The 26,346-nt window shown below is 38.0% G+C and overlaps 1 protein-coding gene across 2 annotated transcripts in view; it reads right to left on the bottom strand.

Moving 5' to 3' along the window:
- The window catches only part of ADK (adenosine kinase), a 259,216-nt gene that overhangs the window by 56,976 nt on the left and 175,894 nt on the right, over positions 1–26,346 (bottom strand). For both annotated transcript variants that reach the window (XM_063307666.1, XM_063307667.1), the window contains exon 7: positions 24,830–25,000. In XM_063307666.1, the coding sequence (XP_063163736.1) occupies positions 24,830–25,000 (171 nt within the window). The remainder of the gene's footprint in view (positions 1–24,829; positions 25,001–26,346) is intronic.

Genomic DNA, 26,346 nt, shown 5'->3' with positions numbered 1-26,346 from the left:
CTTGTCTGGCCTTCAAGGTAAACCAAGAGCTTTATTCTAGAACAGTCATCCACCACGTGGTGCTATCCCCAACCAGCATGGCCATACTTGGGGCGCTACATTTAAATGTCCCTAAAGGGCTCCTGCTGCCATGGAATCTTCCACAACATGCAGGAGTTCCCAGGCTGTCAAGGCAAGAAGGTTCAGACAAGTGCTGGAAATCAAAACATTGTGATATTGCTTCAAAAAGGAGAAAAATAAATGAGACACAGATTGTATCTGTACACAAATGTTTCATGTAAGAAGAAAATGCATACAAGTCCTCCCCCCACCCCGAAATACAAGCACTCCAAAATCTAATTAGGACCTATGATTGGAATAAGGGGCCCATCCAACCAAGGGTGGCTACTGTATGCCTCTTCAGACTGAAAAAGCAGGTCTCTTTTTTTTAATGAAAAATCTTTATTAATAAAGAATTAAAATTAAAAAATTAAATTAATTAAAAAAGAAGATTTTACAAAGATTTTAAAAACTATAGAAACATAGAAGAAGAAAGAGAAAAAGAAAGATTATAAAAGGGTAAAAGAGAAAGTGAAGAATAACAAGCAAGAAAAAGAAAGACATCTAAAGAAGCAACTTCCAATCTTCTTTGCAGCAGTTATGAAAGCAGGCTTCTCCACCAACAGATGACTTAGAGATCTATAAGCAGCTCCTATCAGCTACAGCCAGGATAGCAAATAATCAGAGTTGATGGGAATTGATACAAGAAATAATCAATGGACCAAAGCAGTATATTCAATATATGCAGGGCATTGATATTTTTCCTGCATAATCCTCATTTAATGAAATAAAGGGCCTTGGCAAAATAACTGCTTTCTTTATTCATCCCTCATGGTATACAAGCACGATATACACACAGCTTCATCACATTCCTTTGACAAAATAGATTTCCATGAGAGACCTCCACCTTGTCTCTTCCCAAAACCCTCCTCTTATTTTTCCGCCTTCAGAAATTCTCACAGTTTAAACTGCAACACCCAGTACAGGAAATGTAATTAGTTAGCAATGCTGGACATTAAAAATGCATTGTGAAGTTGTTGTTTTTTATAAAACTACGCTCAAAGAGTGTAGGAGAATTTGCACAGCAGAAATAATACAGTATGTCAAGGGAGTAATGCTGAACTGCATTCTGTCATGTTAATGCATACTTTCTCTTTTTCTTTCTCATAACATCAGCTATTTATGCAAGATTAATAGAGAAACTCAAAAACAGTTTAGATTATGTTCAAACTTTCCTTTGGCTCTCACACAGTTTTCTGGTTTTCTTTTGTTAGGGACAATTTTCATCCCCCGCTAGTATTTGTTAAGTGGAACTGACTCTGAACCCAAAGTGATTTGTTAACTACTATAAACACTTGGCTTGTTAACCAGGAACCTTTTATAAAGAGAAGCAAACTGTTTAAGGTCACAGTCCTAAGCTTTCTTGACACAAATGGGATTTGCTTCTAAGCTAACAGTTCTCATCAAGATGTTAGTTAACAAACAAAGAAACAAACAAAAAACCTGGGAGGATCTAAAATGGAATATAATAGTATCAAGATACCTTAATAGGCTTCTAGCTAAAAATGTCATGGTCCAGAAATTAAAAACAGAAGAATCTGACCCTGAAGAGGGTTCAAGATATAAGCCAATCTTAAGAGTGAAAAAAAAAAGTTTTGGGTATAATAGCTGAAGTCTATGGGTAGAATCCCATACCAAAATAATCTTGCATTAACAGAAAGGAGTGGGGAAATTCTCTTATGGGTTTCTCCAGTCTCAAAATCTGCTCCAGGGGAGCCCTCAACTTTCCAATAAGATTTCTTAATATGAAGAATTTCTTCCCCTTCCAATATTGCTGAACTACAAGTCCCAGCATTTGTTTTCTTTAACTATGCTGGTTGGTCTGCAGGAATTTGTTGTTTATTCGTTTAGTCGCTTCCGACTCTTCGTGACTTCATGGACCAGCCCACGCCAGAGCTTCCTGTTGGTCGTCAACACCCCCAGCTCCCCCAGGGACGAGTCTGTCACCTCCAGCATATCATCCATCCACCTTGCCCTTGGTCGGCCCCTCTTCCTTTTGCCTTCCACTCTCCCTAGCATCAGCATCTTCTCCAGGGTGTCCTGTCTTCTCATTATGTGGCCAAAGTATTTCAGTTTTGCCTTTAATACTATTCCCTCAAGTGAGCAGTCTGGCTTTATTTCCTGGAGGATGGACTGGTTTGATCTTCTTGCAGTCCAAGGCACTCTCAGAATTTTCCTCCAACACCACAGTTCAAAAGCATCGATCTTCCTTCTCTCAGCCTTCCTTATGGTCCAGCTCTCGCAGCCATATGTTACTACGGGGAACACCATTGCTTTAACTATGCGGACCTTTGTTGTCAGTGTGATGTCTCTGCTCTTAACTATTTTATCGAGATTGGTCATTGCTCTTCTCCCAAGGATTAAGCGTCTTCTGATTTCCTGACTGCAGTCAGCATCTGCAGTAATCTTTGCACCTAGGAATACAAAGTCTTTCACTGCTTCTACATTTTCTCCCTCTATTTGCCAGTTATCAATCAAGCTGGTTGCCATAATCTTGGTTTTTTTGAGGTTTAGCTGCAATCCAGCTTTTGCACTTTCTTCTTTCACCTTCATCATAAGGCTCCTCAGTTCCTCTTCGCTTTCAGCCATCAAAGTGGTATCATCTGCATATCTGAGATTGTTAATGTTTCTTCTAGCAATTTTAACTCCAGCCTTGGATTCCTCAAGCCCAGCATGTCTCATGATGTGTTCTGCGTACAAGTTGAATAGGTAGGGTGAGAGTATACAGCCCTGCCGTACTCCTTTCCCAATCTTAAACCAGTCCGTTGTTCCGTGGTCTGTTCTTACTGTTGCTACTTGGTCATTATACAGATTCTTCAGGAGGCAGACAAGATGACTTGGTATCCCCATACCACTAAGAACTTGCCACAATTTGTTATGGTCCACACAGTCAAAGGCTTTAGAATAGTCGATAAAACAGAAACAGACGTTTTTCTGAAACTCCCTGGCTTTTTCCATTATCCAGCGGATATTGGCAATTTGGTCCCTAGTTCCTCTGCCTTTTCGAAACCCAGCTTGTACATCTGGCAATTCTCGCTCCATGAATTGCTGAAGTCTACCTTGCAGGATCTTGAGCATTACCTTACTGGCATGTGAAATGAGTGCCACTGTTCGATAGTTTGAACACTCTTTAGTGTTTCCCTTTTTTGGTATGCGGATATAAGTTGATTTTTTCCAATCTGATGGCCATTCTTGTATTTTCCAAATTTGCTGGCATATAGCATGCATTAACAGTTCAGCTGGGATGCCGTCGTCTCCTGCTGCCTTGTTATTAGCAATGCTTCTTAAGGCCCATTCAACCTCACTCTTCAGGATGTCTGGCTCTAGCTCACTGACCACACCGTCAAAGCTATCCTCGATATTGTTATCCTTCCTATACAGGTCTTCCGTATATTCTTGCCACCTTTTCTTGATCTCTTCTTCTTCTGTTAGGTCCTTGCCATCTTTGTTTTTGATCATGCCCATTTTTGCCTGGAATCTACCTCCGATGTCTCTAATTTTCTGGAAGAGGTCTCTTGTCCTTTCTATTCTATTGTCTTCTTCCACTTCCACGCATTGCTTGTTTAAAAATAATTCCTTATCTCTTCTGGCTAACCTCTGGAATTTTGCATTTAATTCGGCATATCTCCCACTATCACTGTTGCCTTTTGCTTTCCTTCGTTCTTGGGCTACTTCTAGTGTCTTAGCAGACAGCCACTTTGCCTTCTTGGTTTTCTCTTTCTTTGGGATGTATTTTGTTGCCGCCTCTTGAACAATGTTGCAGACTTCTGTCCATAGTTCTTCTGGGACCCTATCTACTAAGTCCAGGCCCTTAAATCTATTCTTCACCTCCACTGCATATTCCTTAGGAATATTAGTGAGCTCATATCTAGCTGATCTGTGGGTCTTCCCTAATCTCTTTAGTCTGATCCTAAATTGTGCAAGAAGAAGTTCGTGATCTGAACTACAGTCAGCTCCAGGTCTTGTTTTTACCGACTGTATAGATGTCCGCCACCTTTGGCTGCAAAGGATGTAGTCAATCTGATTTCGGTGTTGTCCATCTGGTGAAGTCCATGTATAAAGCCGTCTCTTAGGTTGTTGGAAGAGAGTGTTTGTTATGCGGAGTGAGTTGTCTTGGCAAAATTCTATCAGCCTATGTCCTGCTTCGTTTTGTTCTCCCAGGCCATGCTTACCTGTAATTCCAGGTGTCATTTGACTGCCCACCTTAGCATTCCAGTCTCCCGTGATGAAAATAACATCTCTTTTAGGTGTGTTGTCCAGTAGGTGCTGCAGATCCTCATAGAACTGCTCTACTTCAGCTTCTTCAGCATCTGTGGTTGGGGCGTATATTTGGATCACTGTGATGTTAGATGGCTTGCCCTGAATTCGAATTGAGATCATTCTATCGTTTTTTGGATTGTATCCGAGCACTGCTTTAGCCACTTTACTATTAATTATGAAGGCTACTCCATTTCTTCTGTGGTCCTCTTGTCCACAGTAGTAGATCTGGTGGTCATTTGATGTGAAGTGGCCCATTCCAATCCATTTCAGCTCACTGACGCCCAGAATGTCTATCTTTAATCTTGACATCTCACCGATAACCACATCCAATTTGCCCTGGGTCATAGATCTTACATTCCAGGTTCCAATGGTGTGTTGATCCTTAGAATATCGGATTCGTCGTTCACCACCAGCACCGTCGGCCGCTAGCCGTCCTTTCGGCTTTGAGCTAGCTGCATCATCATGTCTGGGGCTAGTTGAACTCATCCTCTGTTCCTCCCCAGTAGCATTTTGACCATCTTCCGACCTGGGGGTCTCATCTTCCGATGGTATACCGACGTATCTCTGGTTGTACTGATCCATTTAGTTTTCACGGCAAGAATACTGGGGTGGGTTGCCATTACCTTCCCCAGGGATCACATTTAGTCTGACCTCTCTGTCATGACCTTCCCGTCTTGGGTGGCCCTTGCTCATGGCATCGTTGAGGTGCTCAAGCTCCAGCACCACGACAAGGTAACAGTCCTTTGCTGAAGCTGCAGGAATTAGGTTCACAAATTTCTACAGTAGCAGAAATTCTCTAACAAGGTATTACAATCTCCTCCGTATTTTCAAAAATGGAGGAATCAACCAAATACTTATTTACTTTTATAATTCTGAAAAAGAAACGTATAATGATGCTGTAGATGGAACGCATTACATATAATAATGTAAGAACCATGAAATATTCTGGGCATATTGAGAAATCAGACAGCCAAAGTCAGAAACGCCTTGCCCCAGCCGAAGCTTTGAACAGTTTTCTGTTAATGAACATCTCTCTCTCTCTCTCTCTGATGGAAACAAAATATTGAAAGACACTAGTTGAGGGTCCAGTCCAAGAAATAGATGACAGTTAAAGAGAACATCTCAGATCAAATATTTTTGTGGATTCTGGAAAAGAGGACAAGCCAGCTTCTTTCTTTATCCTTCCTGACCAGGAACCAATTGGAACAGGAGTGAAACTATATATATTTATACAGGCTCTTTAATGAATTTGAGTTCTGTTTGGACTATGCTCTAAGATTATTTTCAACTTTCCAAATTCCTGTGACTGATATATCTATGCAGCTCGGGATCTTGGATAAGCTTCCAAATTTCTTACATACTGACACTGCTGCACTTCAAATGTCCTTTGAAGTGACTGACTACTGCCTGACCCAAATTTCCTCATTCTTGTTACATCTGGCATAACTTCTGGACTGAAGCATGATTTTGTAATTAACCTGAGCATCACTTAGTAAAATACCTTTTCAGCCTAATGCAGAAGACAAGTATCCATCTATTTTCCCTAAACATAAAGTACTCAGCAAGTGATGGAATGGTGATGACCAGAGAAAGTAGAACTTGCTGTTAACAGGCATTAAGTTCTCAAAGGATGAAGCAGACCAGAGGCAGTGGTGGCTACTCTAGAAATACCACTACCCCAAGGAACTGATAATGATATGCAAGAAGCTTCCAGATCTATTTAGATCCCAGATATACAGTATCTGTCTCTAATCAAAACATAGCTGGGCATTTGTTAAAGCAACCTTCTTCACTGGAAGAAGTTGGACCTCCTCCAAATTCTCAACTGCAGAGATTGGAAAGCAGACAATTAAATTTCATTCATGAAAGAGCTGGAATGAAGATGCGGCAACAGAAACTTGCTTTCTTTATTCCAGCTTCACAAAACTCTGTTTTGCTTGTTTCAAATGGGTGTTATCCTTGTTTGTGTTCCAAGCTAATCTTTGAAACTCCAGATTAGCTAACTAATGCATCTGATTTACAATAAGATACTCAAAAGTATCTTATTCTTCACTCCATCTTGATCATGGAAAGCGACTACCTGCATCTTAGTGAAATTTTGACCTGTAGTTCTAGCCCATACACTGTCTTCGTAATAGAATAACTGCAACAAGAAAATGCACACTACATACACAAACTACTGGAATTGATCCTTGATCGATTCAGTTTACCATTTTTAAACCACTCCCACAATATCTGACTGTTCCTGAAAATTGTAAGGGCTCATCAGTTCATAACGCCCTTGGTACATGGGTCTCAGGCCTGAAATCTTCCCCAATTAACAGACAAAGGTACTGGGTTTGGTCAATCCAGAACTACATAGTCCTTTCCTGGATGATTCTGAACCATATGAAGCTTTAATGTACTGTATATGAAACCTTCTTCCAGCTTGTCATGGTGAGTCATTTCATAAGACGCTTCAGAGAGGATGCTGCCTAGTTGATGGTTACATGAATAACTTTTGACTTGTCCAACATCTGAACTGGAATGAGGCAGCTTTAATGACAGTTCCAGGAGGCTCTGGTGGAAAAGTTCTTAAAACTTCAAGTTCTGCACGCTCTCATTCAGTTCTGCTTTGCAATCAATTGTCATTTGGAACATTGGTGTTTGATACCCTGAATGAATACAGGACTAAAATCCAGCACACATTAATTTACCCTGCTCCTTCTGAAGGAGATAATGTAGTTGGATGGAGCTGGTCTTTACCTTACACTCAGGAAAAAAGCACATTAGAGACAAAAAGGCTGGGAAAAAGTCTCATACAGAAACAGCAAAATATATTAGGTGGCCTAAAAATGTTCCTCCAGTTCTGTCTAGCATCACTGAAAAGGGCTCAGAGAATACTGGAGAACTTACATAATTATTAAGATTATGTACTCTCTTTTAATGTTAATAGACTAGGGAGTGTTATTAAGAGACAGAGTGAGCAACATAATCAAGGATATTAAACTGATATCACTTTCAAGTTAACATACCATGAAAACCATTAAAAGAGGTTTGGAAACTCTTTACCCGTGCTTTTGTTATGCAGCTAGAAGAGGTGTGGCAATTCTAATTACTTGCATATGACTCTTCAGGAAGATTTATAATGGCTACAAGCTTAATAGATGCTGCAAAAGTAACCTAGGATCTGCCTAGTCATGCAAAAACAGTAGTTTCAAATTGATTTCCTGGATAAGACTCAGACTTTAATACCAGAATTGTCATTGTTGGAGAAGATTTAAATGAAGTGCTCAATTCTAGATATGGCAGATTTTCTAAAGCAATGAGGCACCAAAAAAAAACATGTTGCACAGTAACAGCTCTCTTGCATAAACACTAAATCCCAGCATACAAGAATATACATGCTTCTCCCAAAGATACTGTTCCAATTCCTGAATTGATCTACTTATTATAAACTTCCTTGAAAAACAGGGGATCAATTTCTCTCAGATTGGGCTTCTTGTGGCGAATGGCAGACTGAGCAGTACTGCTTTTTTAAACAGTGCCAACGGTGCAGCATTTTCTGGGCATGGGCTGGGTCCCTGCAGCCTGAAGAATTCTCCAGGTAAGGAGAATCCAGGAAATCATCCCTTTCGTTCTCCCGACAGCACTTTCTTGCAGGGGGCTTGCGGAACGGAGTCCCTGCGATCAATCCGTGATTGAGAATGCTGGGAGGTGCGAATGTCATCAACTTCGGTGCTGCGCCGAAGCCATAAAACGGACACTAAATCTTGCCACCCCATTTCTAAAACACCAAGGTTTTCTTGTTTTGTTTATTTGTTATCGAAGAGAGGCCTTTTGCAACAAAGAAATGCGAAGCTCTTCATGATTTTCATTATTTTTGGTTGGCCTTTTTAATATTTAAATTCTAAATATTGGGATTTAAAGATTTTTGCTGTTCTGTTGCCATTTTCTTAATGTTTTGAGGATTATAAAAGATTTATCTACTTCGTTGAATCTGCGGAGTTGAATTTTGAGCTATCTGCCTCTGCTTTCCTGTGAGAACGGCTCTCGTTTGCATCTTTTTTCTCCTGATAACACACCATGGAGAGACGTGGAAGAAATGAAGGCGATCTTTAAAGAACTCTGTCTTGACGTCACCCAAGCCCCGGATCATCTCCTAGAACCTGTGGAGTCTAAAGCCTACCAACAACTTGAAAAAGAAGATAAGAGTGAAAACTACTTTGAGAGTAGTGTTCCTTCTTTAAAGAAGAAAATGAGGATTAACCTTTTCAAGTCACAAAGTGAAGGGAGAAAAATTGGACTGTGGAGAGTTAACTTTGATTCTGAAGAGAGAAGAGTTTCAGGCGCAAAGGGAGAGAGACGATTGGCCGAGTTCCTGGAAAATTGAGACCAAGAATCAAGGCTGGCTGCTGAATTGGAGACTTGCAAGGGGAAAGCCTTGTGTGTAATACTGAGATATGTAAATGCCTTAGTCTATTTTAAGTCAGATAATTGTTTAAATGTGTTTATCAGGATGGTCTCTTGAAGGTTTAGACTGATGCTTTTGTTTTGGGGATAATGATTTTACCTTGGGTAAAAGGACATTAACCAAATGTAGATAATACATTTGTTGTTATTTAGAGGAGTAAAATTTTAGTGAAGTATGATATTTGAGTATTTGCTTATTAGGTGAATAATTATGTTAGAAAAGGTTTTTTCTTATTTTTTTAAGAGGGAGAGATAGTTTGTTTCAGAGGAGAATGTCATATAGAGATGGAAATGCTTTATAGAAATAATTTTTATCTTAGTTTAAATTAGAGTAAGAGATTGATAATGAGTTGTATATATCTTTGTTGTAGCAAGTTGGAAGCCACCATGTAATCGTCTTCTCTGTGTTTTTGCACTTTTTTAGTTTTCTTTTTTCCTTTGGTACTCTTCGTTTCATTCTTTTTAGTTTTTATGTATTTTATTTATATGTTGAAAAAATTAATAAAGCTTTTTAAAAAAAAATCTTTCTCAGATCATGCAACAATTACTCTATTTTTAAAAAGTTCTAATCCCATGGTCTGACAGATTAAGTGGTCCAATACTTTAAAGCTGGCTGGGAAATTCTGGAAGCTGAAGTCCCCACAGCTTAGAGTTGCCCAGGTTGAGGAACCCTGCTTAGAATGAATTTCAAGAATTTTAATGAATTAACCCCTCCTAACTGTGGAACAAGACAGCACCTAGAAGCTGTCTTATGCCAAAAGCTAAGCAGCTAAGCAGGTCAGGCCTGGTTAGCAGTTGGACAGGAGGCTTCTCAGAAATCCTACAGTATTGGTTAGCAAGTGAAGTTAGCAAACAGAAGATAGTGGTGAACCATGCCCGTGCTGTTGTTAGGAAAACTTCATAACTGTGTCCAAGTAGTCACCTATTAAGTTTGATTTGAAGGCACCTTTACTTTAGTCTCTTATATATAGAGAGAGCCAGTTTGGTGTAGTGGGTTAAGGCATCAGGTTAGAAACCGAGAGACCATGAGTTCAAGTCCCGCCTTAAGTACAAAACCAGCTGGGTGACCCTGAGACGGTCACTTGCTCTCAGTGCTAGGAAGGAGGCAATGGCAAACCACTTCTGAAAAACCTTGCCAAGAAAACTGCAGGGACTTGTCCAGGCAACTCTGAGAATTGGACACGATTGAACGGAATACACACACACACACACACACACACGCCTTTAAAAGGTGTTGCTTTTAATTTTCAAAGGGTCTAGGCTCAGAATGTTAATGAGAAATCTCTTGCAAGAAATTAAAAAATCTAACATAGAAGCACTCTATATCTGCTAAGCACCAAACACACCCAAAGCAAGACTAAACTCCAATTTCTTGACTTTAGTTAAGATTCAAATCTACTTCCATCATTAATACTACTGTATGAACTTGGAGGTAAATCTTCCAGCCTACTTGCAAGAGTATTTTTTTTTTAAAAATGGCTCCATGTAAATGGGAGAGGCATAATTGTAACAAGAGATTGTTATGCCTGAGATCAGTTTTCTAATTTTTGTTTTACTATTTGTAGCAAAAACAATTCTACATCAGAGGAGAAAACAGAAATTGAACATCAGTAAGTCTTCTGGCATTAAGGCTTCACAACTGAATTTTATAAAACATGTTTTACTGAGCTAATCCTTCATCAACAATTTTTGTTTAGTGATATATTAGAAGTAGCAAGATGCCAGACACTTGGAAGACTACTGGAATCAAAGTCATTCCAAAAACTTGTAAGTTTCTGCAAGATTTGGATTTAATCTGGATAGATATGGAGATTAGGGGAGGAATTAGTCAGCAATGTGGGACATAAAACACAGCCGTATTTAAAAGGGATTCTGTGTAAAGTCTACTTTATAGCCAGACTGATAATAACTTTTACTATGCTTAAATACAGTATGGGAGCACAGAATCACGCATGGATACCCATAGGATTTACACTGTGTTCTTCAGGCCTGAAATACTCAGGAATCACTCTAAAGACTTGAAGCAATTGTGAAAAGGAATTGCTGCCCATTAATAATTCACTTAAATTTTAAAAGACATTCTATCTTAAACTCTCTGAGATTGTCTAATCTCAGTTACGATTATGGTAATACCAATATTTCTATTTTCATTTACAATGCTACTGGACACAAGAAGAGACCATACTGTAATCAAATTATCTGTTTCAATCTGGAAGGAAAGATGGTTTAGGAATTCCAAATCTCAAGTTATACATATAGCTGCTTGTCAAACTAAGCAAATCATTCCTATAATTAAGGAAGATATACATATCCTCTGAGCATTCACAGAACCACCCCAAAATGTTTCATACTACAGAGTAATCCCAAAATTGTCCCAGAAAAAATCCTTAATTTCTCTGGCGTCTAATTTATGCAGATCTTAATTTATTGTTTTTAATACACCATTAACACATCAATTTCCCCCCCCCCTTTCCCCTATTTTGGAAAATTCCTTTTTTTTTTTAACCAATCATTTCTAATTTCCTTTCTGTGGGATTTAGTCAATTTAACAATGCTTTTATTACTCCAACATTTAAGGTGCCCTTATTACACCAACATTACTCAGCAACTTCCCTGGGGAAGCAAAGGTATCATGATCTTAGAAATTACAGCATATGCATCCAGTCTCATATTTTGAGATTTTTGATAGTGTTTGAAAACATTCGTACTTCTTGATTACAATAAAGGAAACATTTCTTTGCAATATACTTGGCTTCTAGCTATTTCCTTTGGGTCTGTCTCCAGTCAAAAACAGCTCTGTGCAACTGAATTATCAGTGGAGATTACAGATACTTAAAAGCAATCAGCTTGGCCCAGTTTCTTCAGATAATTTTTTTTTAAAAAAACACTATCCTGTAGAAGTATCATTTAATGTCGGGTAGAGTGCGCAGAATAAACTGTGCATGCTCAATTAATTGCTAGCTAGGCTTCAGGGAAAATGCATTTATGTTCATATCTAGCTGTGATGTGATAAGGCCAGGGAAACTGAAGGGCATAATAGCTCATTTTACTGATGATGGAGCTCTTTTACTTTTCAGATACATTCACACAACCAAAAATACTGATTTTATTGGGAGAAGAAAAATTTAGAGGAGCATGTATGTGTGAATATGAAAGAGAGAATTTAAGAAATAACTCACATAGAATTTCTTAATCGTTATCTATTAACAGATGTTTAATGTGTACTTATTCCAAGTAATAAACATAATTAACTAGTAATTTCAGGGAAACTTTATGGTTCCTCTCACCAGGGGGGCAAAGAGAAACCTCAAAAAGACAGCGTGCTCCTCTTTACCTACACAGATGAGAAAAGCTTTAAAGTAAGGGGATTGGAGGATTTTTAGAAAAATTCTTTCTTGGTTTTAAGATTATGTAAGAATCACAACAAAGTTTCTGCCTGTTGACATTAAGTACCTTCAGTGGGGTTGCCGGGACACAGCTTAAATCAAGGGTTCCCACCTTCCAGGCCTGCTGGCTTCAGCGCCAGGACATACTCAGCAGGTGAACGCTTACAGGCAAAAAAGACACATCTCTATGTGTTTATGTGTGTGTGTTCACTGGCATGATTTAATTTCTTCCACTCGAAATCTTGCCACTAAATTGCTATCTGCAATAGCTTTTTAAGAAATATAATTAGCTTCATTTAATAAAATATTTAACGTGGAGTGCTGGACCATCAACACTGATGCTCTGTTCTGTTTTGGTAAAACAGCTCTGCACTCCAGGGAATCAAAATAATTGCTAACACATAGAAAACAGTTTAAATAGTTTTGAATTCTCTCATATTTTAGGGAAGGAAAGTATATTAAATTATGCCACAATTCATATTTTCTTCATGACTTGGCCAATGATATTAGATCTTAGAAAGAGAAAATAAGATGCCTCCATTTGTAACATACCAAGGAGGCAAAGAGACATTTTTATGTTTGTCAGTTGATCCCTTTTGCCAACAAATCAGCTAAGTATTTGAGAACCAGCTATGCATGGAGTATAAATAAGACAATGGAGGATGCAGACAAACCATGTAAACTTTAAAAATAAATATATCCCTTAACAGGCTTGAGGAAACCAACCCCAAAAGCTTTTGGCTTTTACAGGCAAAGGAATCAGATGGCCCTGATTCCCCCCACCCCTGTCTCAAAAATGATATTATTTATTTATAATAGAGGAAAGAATTCCATTGACAAGAGGAAAGGTAGATTATAAACTTTAAAAACTGCTAAATGTTACCGGCACCATGAAAAATACTAGGATCAACGCTTTGTTCATTCCAGAGAAATACATTTTGCTATTTGCTATTGACTCCTTCTGATAGTCTGTAGTCTGGATTATGGATATGCAGATGCCAATGCTAGAATACAAATTATATTTTGGGAAGCCGCAGAAATAACAAAAAGTCGCCTATTGCATTGCATCAAAGCAGCACACAGCAGGTTTAGGGCTGTTTTCCAGGTTTCCAGGGTCCAAGAACTAAGATTGTAACCATCTTTATTCTATTATCTGGTGTAGTTATAATTATGGTGACTGTATTTTCTCGGAAAAAATAAAGGACAAACCTGAAAAAGGGGCAAATCTGAAAAAGGGTCATTAGGATAAAAAAATTTAATTGTTTATAACTTTGCTTTACCAAAGAAAAGTCAAGAGCAAAACCAAGAAAAACTTTACAAAAAGGCATATTCTAATAATATATATATATAAATCAAATGGTATATGTAAATTTATTTGAAAACGACAATTTAATTTCCATATTTTTCACAGGAATGTGAAAGACTGTCATTAAGTGGTACCATTTGTACAGTAAAGGTCAAATGACAAAAAAAGGACAAAAGTGAAAGTTGAAAAATAAATAAATCTAAAGGACAGCTTTCTGAAATAAAGGATTGTCCTTTATAATAAAGGATGTATGGTCACTGTAAGCATAATGGAATCATGGAGTGGAGAAAGTGCTGTATATAAACTAATGAGATCCAAGTTCAAACTACGGGTAGACCTCACTTATCAACTGCCTTGTGCAGCAACCATTCGAAGTTACGACGGTGTTAAAAATAACTTTGCAACCAAGGCATGCATTTGCAACCTTTGTAGTATCTGTCTCTGTCACATGTTCGCCATTACAGTCTGTACATGTTGTCTTGTGCCTGACCCGTTTTTTTTTTCTCCCCCCCCCTCGCAAAGTGGAGAGGTTGGAGACGAAGGATTACAACAGAATAAGCAGGCGCACCACAGGGAATACACATTGAAAGGAATGTATTGTGTGCTCAGGGACCCGCAAGTGCGCTAGGTAAATAGCGCCAATGCTGCTTTCGATGCATATTCCCTGTTGTGTGTCTGTTTACTCTCTTGTAATCCCTTCCTCTCCAATGAATGCAAATACAAATATAAATTTCTTTTTGCTAATTATCCCAGTGCCAGGGTGAGCATTCCACAGGGCAGGGGAATGTGGAAAAGGAAAGCCCAGTTGCAGGCATGTAACTTCCCTCTTAATCACTGCTTCACTTAATGACAGAGCTGCTGGTCCCAATTGTGATTGCTAAATGAGGACTACCTGTACTTGATCATGAACTTCACTGGTGGACTGGACCAGTCACTCTTGCTCAGCCCAACCAGGTGGTGGTTGCAGGGGTAAAATATACAACAGTTAGCCACACATAATCCCTCCAGAGGAAAGAAAGAATATAAATGTAATAAGTGCATTAAATATTTTCTTGCTCAAATTTTAACACCATTATAGTTTCTGCTGGAACTTCAAAAAGATCAGAGTCAAATATCACAGCTATGATTTATAGTAGCTGGGACAGTCATATAACTGAGCCATTCTGAAATTTCATGAATGAAATTAACAAAACCCATCACAAAAAAACTGTATTTTTCCTCTAAACTGTACAATTTGAACTTTCTCTCTAGTCTACCTGCCGTATTTTCCACCTAAAGGTTACTATCAACCTCAAATGTCCCTGATAATAGAGAGCATGTTAAAAACCAAGGCCAAGAATAAAAAAGAGGAAATTTTTGCTTTTTAAATAAGATACATTTGAATAAAAATAGGAATTATTTAATAAGAATTAAAAAGAAGATAGCACAATGCTGACAATTAAAAGTAATAAATTTTAAAAGGAAGAAAAATGAAATATAAAAGTAAAGAAAGACTTAAAGCTTTAAAGAATAATAAAATTAGAATTAATATTCACTGGATTCAAGGGGCCTCATTTCGAAAGAACTTTATTGTCAATTCCTTCCATTGTTTTTCCTTTCCTTTTTTTAGCATGTTTAATTTTTGATTGATGGCAATCCATGTGTTTCAGACAGCTTTCCATCAATCATGAAAGCATATGGGTGCAAGAGGCTCGTTTTCAAATTTATAATGTAGAATTATATCCTAAATGCACACTGTAATATGATTCCAGAATAAAATCTCTTATTACAAATAAAGAAAAGAACAAATATGAAATGTCAATAGGAACATCAGTCTATCAACTGTTGTTAAAGCAGTAAAGACTTAGAAAGTGTCAACTATATATTACATTAAGGCCTCTTATTTCTCTTCACATTTAGACAAGCTATTACAGGAAAAAAACATACTTTAATATTTTCTCACTTTCTAGGAATGCATTGAAGATCCCTTTAAACTTAGCTAGGAATTTTAAAATAGGAATTTAATGTCTTATCAATTTGCACAGAATGAAGCTCCTTTACCCTACCAAATTTGGTTTGTTTTTATTCTGATTTTAAAAAATGGGTCATTTGTGCAAATTGGGAATGTCCTAGAGAATTCTAAACCCCTAGACTTTATTTTCACACTGATGTAGAAAAAGCTTAAGTGAATCTAATTGGAAAATAATTTCTTCTCCAATTATGGAGACCAGATAGTTTGGACTGTTATTATGAATTAGCTGCCTGTATACAAAAGGGTGATAGAAGATGTAAAGAAAATAAAAATGCAGCTTAAAAAACAGAAACAATATAAAATGGCTTTTAAAATCTACAGTCTACAGCTACAGGGTAGCAATGACAATTTTTAAAAGGCTTGCTTAAATAAACTAGTCTTCACTACCAGTTGAACATAATAGCCAAATCCAATTGTCATATTCTGGATACCATTATCTTTTCAGATGATTGTAGGATCCGAAAGAAATCTCCTAAAACTACAGTGCAGATCTCAAAACAATTCATATGTGACATACAGTTCCCAAGATATTCTGCTTTCAATCCATTATGGCTTGAACATCAAACATAGCATTCTGAATTAAACCAGATGCAAACTGCTAATCAGTGGGGTCTTATGATCTGAATGAGTATCTCCAACAGAACTGTCAGTTATACCTTGTGTAGGAGCCCACCACAGGAGCTTCTTCCTAACCCTATGACAACAAAACAATTAAACAGTGTGTGATACAGCCACTGACCCTAGCTCCACCTTTTCCTACTTGCATTGCAAGGTCACACATAAATACTGTATGTAAAAGGTTGAGGTTTACGGCGCAACACATATTTCATTACTCATTCTTTGTTCTTCCTGAGAATGCATTAAGTACCCTTCTTAAACCACAATAAATAGAGGCAGCAAGAACATGGATGACTGAGCCCAGGCTTGATTTCAAGTGGAATGCAAGAAAAATTGGCAAATTCATTCCTGACTACAATAATTTCCTACACATCAAGGTAGAAGCCTGGATCTTGAAATATCCCCAAATGGTAAATTTGTTTCTTCAGAGTAGAATGTAATTCTATCCCAAACAGTCTAAATCCTTAATAGAGGATTCGCCAGTATTGCCATCTTATTTTAAAATTCAGCTTGTTCACCCTCATCCATTCTACAATTGCCACGAAATAGTAATTCAAAGTTTTCATTAACACTGTAGTGCCAGAAGCTGGAAATGAGATACAGAGCTAAGTGGTCTCAACATGAGCCTATTGCGCCCAATGATGCTTCAGCATACATACGCAGGTAACATTTACTAGAGATTTCATATAGATTGGGGTACAGAAACTCTACCTCCCCGAGCCTCCCCACTGTGGGTAGAACCAGCCACATTAAGGAAGAAGGAACTGCTTTTTATCCAGGGAATTTATTCCAAACAGTTTGGAGCACTTTGTGAAGGTACTGTGAAAAATGAGTCTTCTACTATGCACAGATAAAAGCATATATCAGATAAAAATGTTAAATACTACAGCTATTGCTTCTTAAATGCACCATATAGCATTTTTTTAGATAGGGGAATTGAGGAGGTAGGGTGCAAAGTAGATCAGGACTCTATGAAACGGCTCAAACCTGGGGAGTTCAAATCCATGAACTCTCAGAGAAAGATGGACTTATTCGGTCCTATATAGTTCTGCCTCCTATTGAACAAGAACTAATTATTTCCAGGAAACACTAAAAAAGTTATTTATGGATCTACCAGAAGGTTAGTTATTGATGTATCCATCCTCCAAGGTAGGGATAAAAGACATTAAAAAAAATGAGCAGGTCTCGAGCTAAGCCCCAGATGGTATAACAACAGCTGAGAAACCCCGTTTAGCCATCATTAGAACATAAATTTGCCAAGTGTTCATATAATAATTGGACAGGGAACAAATTGACAATCTTTTGTGTTGGACCACAAGGATCCATCATGTAGGCTTAAAGAGATTCACCCTCACTGGATTATAATTCCCAGGTTTCCAACTGTGTGGCTTCATTTGCTCTAACACGTTAAAACTACAAACTAATGTTTGAAGGGCATTTCAATTTACTGCCAAAGGATGGTCTCACTTAACATGGTGGATATTTCATGTCAATCCAACAGAGAACTCTTGTGATTTAACAGCCCGTGGCTACAGATATTATAAATTTGACCCATTTCCCACATCTCCTGGGAGGAATGGCCCAAGAGGATATTATGCTCTTCCCCCTTCTCCATCTCTTGGCAAAGGTCATCATCCACCAAGGTGAGAAAGGCAGTTTTTGTTGTATCTCAAAGACAGCAGCAAAATGGCATTCCAACAATCAAAGCACAATGGTGAGTTTTATTTCAATATTAAGCTCATCCTTCTTCTCTCATGAATCTCTCTCCAACTGATACCCTCCAATAATGACTGTTTCTACATCTCAACGGACTCAAATCTCCAATGGAAGTTGACAAAAATTAAATAAAAAAATAAAACACAGAGCTTCCTCCTGAAGTTCAGGAATCATATTTGTGAATTATTTAATGAAATGCACCGTTGCACTGAGATTTGCAAGAAATCATAAGAAAGGGTTCCCCTTCGATGATATATTGGAGGATTTTCTATCATTATCTCTCTCTCAGAATTATGAAATAGTTGCTCTACAACCAGTGAAATGCTTATTGCGTTCATGGTGAAATAACTGTTTTACTAAACGAAGAAGAGTAGCAGAATAAAATAAAGGTAACTCTCAAAGTATGCTGATTTCCACTGCTCCCTCAGTTTCTGCCCTTAAAGAAACTGTTCAAATATGCTACAACTGTCGTCAGATTTCTGTTCAGTTTCCCTACGTTTGGATAAGAGGGAATGCTGAACAGTTCCATATCGTATTTCCAATTAATGTTGAAGCAGTCTTTCCAATTACATGATTTAGCTTTACAACCATTTTACAAATTGGCTTAGGTACAAAGATAACGTAAATCCTGCCAGTAAGTTTTATTTATACACTCTCAAAGGCAAAAATGAAGTATTTTCAGAGTATATGGAAGACGTAGGGCTCTGCAATCCTCAGCAGAAAAGGAAGTCAGAGGCCCTGTTCCCCATTATTTCAAATACTTCACTATTTCCAAGAAAAATAAGTTGTAAATGGCTGAGGCAAAAGTTCTAAATTTCTGTCTCTAGGAAAAACACCCTCTCTAATTAACTAATGTTGTGTTCCTAACCTAAGGCAGAATGCTGTTACAAATGCTTTATCACAAGCATGACACTTGTATTTACAGCAAATTTAAATGCCTTGATAATTACGCAAATTAAGGGAGGTAGAGGTAAAGAGCATGCGTTAAGAGTGTTCTGGTTCTGTTCTCACATCATTTTCCTTGTGTTTTGACTTTTTCAAAGAAATTAAAATTTCCTCACTAACTTATGGTGCACATTTAGTGACATCTAACTTTTGGAATACTGAAATCTTGTTGGTAATCAGTCAATATGTAAACTGGGGCCCTTCCTTCCTTCTTCAATCACTCTCTCCTAGCACTATTGACTGATCCTGAGTGGTTTATAATCCTGCTGTATGTAAACAGGATTAAAACAAATAAGAAATTATGTAAATATTTAAAATAATGACTATTGCGCTTTCACTGATGGCTATAGCTATGACATAACCACAGTTATAACAACAGTATAGTTAGAGAACAATGAATGGGGAGTATCTGGCAGGCAACATTACTTATGAAGGGGACCTTGCACTTGGCACAGCCTTCATTAAAGGAACAAAGAGATACTGGAAGACTGGGAAAAAGATGAAAGGTGACTGAGACTCCATCAAAAACACAGAGAAAGGGTTCCACAATCTCACTTCCACTTAGGCACCTGCCCAGAGGCTTGTGGTGTCCCCGTTTGGCCTTCCTTTCTTCTATGAGAAGAAAGAGATGATGATCTGGATCTCTCCTGATCAAGTTCTATGAAGCCCCTCCTCTTAGGTATCATTTGTATTACCAACAACTCAACTAAGGAGGCAAATTGGGAAATGTCATCTTCTTCTGAATAGTCTGGTGGTAGAAGAGGCAGGATGTAATGGTTGCCTATTCTAAAACACCATCAGATTCATGAGCAGGAATTCAAAGATATCTGATTTATTAAAGAATAGCGTGCAGGATCACAGAGAAAGCTGAGAATGATGAAAGCGCGCCAAATTCAAACTAAAAACCCTCGGTGCAAATGAATTCCCTCCCCCCGCAGAGTCTTCTCAAGTTCACAATCCCAGGTGCTCTTAATGGTTTCTGATGGTCTGCAGGAAAAGGCCTTGAACAGATAACATAACCGAAACACATTCCATTGTACTGATTTCACATACAGAGCAAGGTCTCACAGCAGCTCCCTCCCAAACAGAAACGCGTGTCAGCGCCATGGCATGTGAAACGTTACGATGTATAAACTACATTGAATCAGTGAACATGACACAGGACTAACTTCTTTTACAGGTACCAAGACAGTGCTAGGCCCTGTCACCCAAATCCATTTTAGGGGCTTCTTTCTCAGGCCTAATAGACACCATCCTACTTTTGTGACATTTTGTTTTGTTGAGGGCAATCTTGTCTACAGGTAGTCCTCGTTTAGCAACTGTCTTGGATAGCTATTGTTTGCAATTACGACGGTGATGAAAAAGTAACTTTGGGACCAATGCCCATTTTTAGGCCAACTAAAGCCTTCAGTGTGAAACTGATTAAGTTTCTGGTCAGTTTCAGGCATCAGCTGCCAGCAGGCCTGAAGGTTCTCATCAACTAATTAAGGTCACAGAGCTGAGTTGTTAACTAGCACTTAGGGAAGCTTTGCAGAAAAGCAGCTCAGGAAGAGATAGGTTGTTTAAGCAATCTCTCCACTTTGTGAGGGACAAAAAAGTGGAGGAACAGGTCAGGCACAGTGCACTGTAGGAGAGAACTTTATCTGAAGGAGAGGGCAACAACCAGTGATCTTTGCAGAGTCTCTCTCTCTCTCCCTCTCTCAGTCACATGGTTTGCTTAGCAACCACGTTGCTTAGCGACCATTTTGCTAGAACCAATTGCAGTCACTAAACAAGGACTACCTGTACATTAAAAGAAATATATTTAGTTTTAGTGTTAGTTCTCATGGCTTAATTTAATCAGGTAAACCTCTAATTTGCCCTAGGTCTCTTTAACCTGAGCGTACAGCTGGCTAAAACCAAAACAACAAGATCCAAAAAAGCATCAAACCATAGAAACTAACAATAAAACTACTTCAAGCTCTAAAAAAAATAGTATATAACTGTAAATACCATTTTAAAAAATGTACTGTAATATGATTTGTAAAAAACAAGGGAGTGATCCACCTGTAATTCAGGCAGGAGAGCATCCATATGGAGGGAAGGATGGATGGACGGACGGACAGACAGACAGATATGACTTCTATGGCCACCCATCTTGTAAAACACAAATGGAAAGCAGCATCAAAAATCTTGTCTATAGGTTTTCTTTCACTCACAACTTCCTAGGCAAACAATTTAAATACCTTTTACAGAAGAATTTATAGCGCAGCTGTCAAGGTAACACTGATAAATAGAAAGATTAATTGAATCAGATGAATCATATAAAATGTGCTATTTTATAAGCAGCATGATTAATTCCAGTAATTTAAACCGTTTCCAATAACAGGAATTTTTCAATAAGGGCTGCAAGCCTGAGCTATATTTTAAAAACATTTTATCTTATTAAAGATAAAGTGTTAGCTTTAGCAGCTTGCTGAAGGCAAGGGGCAATGGAAGAGACTGAAGGTGGAAGATTTGCTCAGCACTGAAGCTGTCCAGGTTATCTCTGAATCCTTCCTACTGCACATCTCAACGACATGCTGGTGCTAGAAAAGGCAACTGATCAGGGTGAAAGACGATTCGGTGATGATGTGATTCCTGAAAACTGAAAATTCCCCTTCAGCAGAAAGTAGTTTTGAACCAAGACTGGAACAGAGGAAGAACATCATTTAGGTGTTGTTCTGTTCTCACACCATTTTCCTTGTCTTTTGATTTTTTGTTTTGTAGAGAATTAGAATTCCTTCCCTAGCTTCTTATGGTGCACATTTGGTGATATCTGACTTTTTGAATACTGAAGTCTCCTGGGTGATCAGCCAGCATGGATGCCTGAGAACAGAATGCTAAAAAACCAAACTTTTTAAATTATTGCTTTGCACAATCTTTTTGGGGCCACATGGCCTTTCAGTGGTTTTAGAGAATCCACATTCTAAAAAGGGGGTGATGCCAGGAAAGAACTACATTTAAAAATATGAAAAGATGGTAGTGCTAGAATAAGAAGAGCCTTAGTTCAACAGGGCTTGGTCATCAAGCCACATGCTCCTTCAGCAATTAGGCTAGGGACCAGGTGTTCAGACCCCAAGCCTTAGCTGGAGGTTTCTACCATGCTTTCTGTGTCGGCATTTTCTTTTTTTCCTTTCTTGCCTTGTTACATTCATAATGAAGATTATTTATGTTTGCTTTTTCTATTTTTTACAATGGTCCTGCCCATTTTTGATTGTGTCCACCTCTTGGCATGATTTGAAATGCTGAATGCAATCCTGGATGTGAGCAAGCTGCCCAACAGAGGGTTCCTATAATTTTTCTCTCTGTATTATAATTAGAAAAGCTTAAGACATTTTCCTTGCCAAATTCCTTTCTGGATCTTGAAGTTCTGCATATTAGTTTTTACTGAAGCAATACAAATAATGCCAGTGCCCGTAATTCTTTTATAATTGAATTTGTATTGCTAGAAACAAATAGGCTCAAAAACAGAGAGGATTCACCACATGGATGTCCAGATTTTAAAAAAAAAATCACTGAAATTGTGTCTTAATTTTTTATTTTATTTTGGAGTACCAGCATGCCATTGGAGAAAAAGAAAATCTGTGTGAATCACTTAGAATTAGGGTTTGAATAAACCTGCCCACATTACAAAAGCTGGTCAACCATAGAGGAGTACACAGCCTTTGAAGGAAGTATGTGGCAAAACATCAGCTAAGCCCACGATGACAGGAAGGGGTGAGGAAGAAATTCAAGATCAGCCTGCCTTGACTATCTTTGATATAAAAAGGAAGAAAGGGGAAACGATGTCAGGCTTCCAAGATTTTGTTATTATAGCCTTATGGTGTTTTGTTTCCTGAAGGGCAGACAACTATGTAAAATGGCTCATCTTCTGAAGCTCATCCTTTCTTTCCTGTACCCAGTTACAGTAGCATTCTACTCATCCGGCATTTGGGTGGCAGTTAGAAACTGTATCCTCAGACAATATAAAGAGCTGTGATAAGTAGTGAAACTTATATTGGGCTACAAACGTTTACTTATTTAAGGTGAGCAGTTCTGAGATGAATTAAGCAGAAACTTGTGACCAAGCACTTATCATCAGGAGGTAATTGACCTTATTTGAGTGTTAAATGTCCTGAGGCAAAGCTGAGTGTGCTTAAATCCTGGCAGGTTAATTATCCAGTGATTACAATAGGCTTGAAAGACATTACCGCTAAGAATCATTTGCACAATGATGTTATTAAAAAACTAAATTCAGTGATAATTAAAAGAAGTGACAATAATAAAGTTCCCCAATAGTGTATTGCTACACAATGACTACAGAATGACAAGAACTGGTTAACAGCAATAATTGCTTCTATTAAAAGTATCTCATGTTAAAGTTATTGTGTGAAGTCTAGTTAATAAATACTGATGAGGTAAGGAGAAACACTATCTAACCTGCAAATATACAAATTCAGTTGCAATAAATTATCAACATATCAATCCAAAATATTTAATTAATAATGCCTGTGGGTTGCTAATTGCATTTTCAGAACCAGTGATGCAACTTCATATTTCTATGCTTAAGCCATTTTTATTGTTTGGATACTATTCCAAATGAAAATACAGCACCATAAAACCAGCTTACCTGTTGCTTCTAGTTTGTAGATGTTAATACAGTTTGAATTTGCTTTAGAGAATTTTATTTCTCTGCATTAATACAAAAACCCTAGCCAGTGCCTTGAGAAGGAAGTGGACATGTTGAATAGAGCTTAAACCTTCATTCTTTAAAGTAGGGTATATAACAGCCAACCAAAACCTTGGCTCCTGCTTCCAAAATTCCACCATAGGTTACTACCAAGTGGTAATGTTTAATGTGAGGACAGAAGAAATTATTAAACAAATTGCCTCCACTAATTTAATTTACTTTAAATCATTTTTAAGGTATATTCTGGTTATGCCACTGTTTTTGGAATGTATTCTTTGTTCCCCAAATGAATGTGGACTGTTGCTCTAAAGGAGCCAGCCAGAAGTCATCTTTGTTTCTACGTTAACAATGAGAGTCTAAGGAACAGTTCAGGGGTGTCCACGGGGTACAGTCCAAAAAGTCAAGATGCAATGCAGGTAAAAAAACAGGTGCAGCTTCAGTCACACTGTGGCTGCCATCTTGATTTTTTGGACCATACCCTACAAACACCCCTGAAGCAGCGCTTATGGAGATAGATTCAGCCCACTCGTCACAGTGACTTCCCTAAAATGAATCATAAAACACTCATGATTGACAGTAGAACTACATGGAAATCTCTAAAGAGATGGCCCCTTTCATTTCCTGCATTGTCAACATAAGCAGAATGCTGGGGCTATGGTGAGCAATCACAGAGTTGCAGAAGAAGCCACCCAACAGGAACTAAGCCCAGCTCTATTCTTTCCAGAGATCTATCCAGCATGTATCAGAAGCCATCTCTGCAGCAGCTTCTGGGTCATTATTTAATTTTGTACAAGCTTTAGAGGCTTAGTTAAGCCCAGTTTGATGAAGGCAAGGTCCTACGATGCCGTGCTTTCAGCAGGGAGGGGAGAGATGGAATAAGGGGAGAGTTTCTGGCAAGAGGAATCTTCCTGCAGAACTGTTCTTGAAGCTCTTCCTCCCGGTCTACAGTTGAACCTGAAGGAAACTGGTTCAGGAAGGGCAGAAGCCCCATGATTTTATGGAGACAAAGCAGGGCAGCACTAAGGCTAAATGCTGCCAATGCAGGGTCTAAAGGGGGTTTATATTTAGAACTCCATATATGGAGTGATGACCAGTAGCTGACAGCAAAAATGTCTTTACTTCATCTCTTTGCTGACACCTAGTGGTTGCCCAAAACTTGCAGCCCAGATATGCCACCCTTACTACCTTACATGCCAGCACAGTATTAAAACAAGAAAACTGGTTCACTAAGAGTTCAGTAAGACACAGTTATTACTGATACCAGTCAGACATCGGTTGACAAAACTGGCTTATTGTCCCTTTTAAATTCTATTATCCATCCATCCATCCAGAATAGAAGCTCTTACTGTTTCATTCCCAAACAGGATGTCAACATAAGGCATGACTTCCATCAGTTGGTCCTTGTAGAACTGGCTAATAAATGGTGCAGAAAGGTTTAAAGTGAAGATCTTGTTGTTTGCAGAAGCCTGAGTTGCAACTTTCATTATGGATTCTGGTGACACTGTCAAGAAGAAACCCTGCAAAGAAACACACAATAAATTACTATGCACAGAGTGTTTAAGAAACATTGCTGCTGTTAAGTGGAAAAAGAAATCCACATAAAAATAGATGCCAGAGACAGACAATTAAGGGTAAGTGAAGGAAGAGCTCAAAAACACCAATTCAATATATTGAATATGAGAAAACAAAAACAAACAAACAGGCAACTGTCCTTAGATTTGGTTACTACAAATATTTAACCATTTCACAAGCAGTTGATCTTTTTTTATTATCAATGGTCGGAGAGGAAACAAGCGAACAAGGATTTGTCAATAAAAATTAGGTGAAAAGGTGTTTTCCAGTTTGTCACAGCCATAACTGAGGCAACATCATTATGAATTTACACAAACTGACAGCATAAACCTGTATTTAAAAGAGAAAGAATCAGCAATCTAATGAGACATCTTTGAATTTCCATTTTACAAGTCAAATGAACTATTACAGTATTAAGCAGTTAGCCCATTATCACCTTTTAGTGGTTCAGTTATTTAAAAAGTTCCCAGATGATATAAAATATTACATTTCTGTGCTATTGCAAGGTGTTCAACACCAGATTGGTCTTGAATAGTATTAATGGTTCTAGCTGGCACAAATGTTCAACATGTGGTCCTTCAGAAGACTATCTGGTGCATTTTTAGATGTAAATTTAAAATGCTGATTTTCACCTTGCAAGCCTTCTATGGGCTTGCAAGGTGAACCCATGCTGGCTGGGGGAATTCTGGGAGTTGAAGTCCACCCATCTTAAAGAGGCTGAGGTTGGAAAGCACTGGTCTAGACACCATAAATCTAACTTCCTCTCCATTAATCAAATTTTATCCATCTCTATGAGAATTACAGTATCTGCAGATGGAAGATTAACATGGACCTAAAGTTAAAAACAGAGTATCTAATCAATATCTTGGGACATTTCATTTATCCAATGTGTTTCTTTGAATCATATGCCGTTTTTTACATTCTCCTGAACTATACAGAAAAATGGCATAATCTATGTAATAAACAATTGTTATTTTTCTAGTATTAAAGCTAAAGGAAAAATCTATAGCTTACATTACAAAAATCTGTATTAAAAAAGTAGGAGCATAATTCTGTTTGTGTCTGCTTAGAAGAAAATCCAATGGATTTAATGAAATTTACATCCAGATAATGTTTGTAAGATTGCAGCTGAAAAGCTGCTCTTGGTGCTCCCTGGGAGTTAAAGGGAAGGGGAGTCAACAAGCAAAGAATTTGTGTGTCAGAGGAGGCAGGACTTGGATTGGTTCCTCTGCTCTTCAAGCTTCTAATAAAAGTTCAACAATGCATTCTGAATCATTTTCGTATGATATAA

Source organism: Candoia aspera, chromosome 6, assembly GCF_035149785.1.
Source record: "Candoia aspera isolate rCanAsp1 chromosome 6, rCanAsp1.hap2, whole genome shotgun sequence".
NCBI classification, from domain to species: Eukaryota; Metazoa; Chordata; class Lepidosauria; order Squamata; family Boidae; genus Candoia; species Candoia aspera.
Note: the sequence above shows the minus strand (reverse complement) of the source record. Positions and strands in the feature narration are given on the sequence as shown.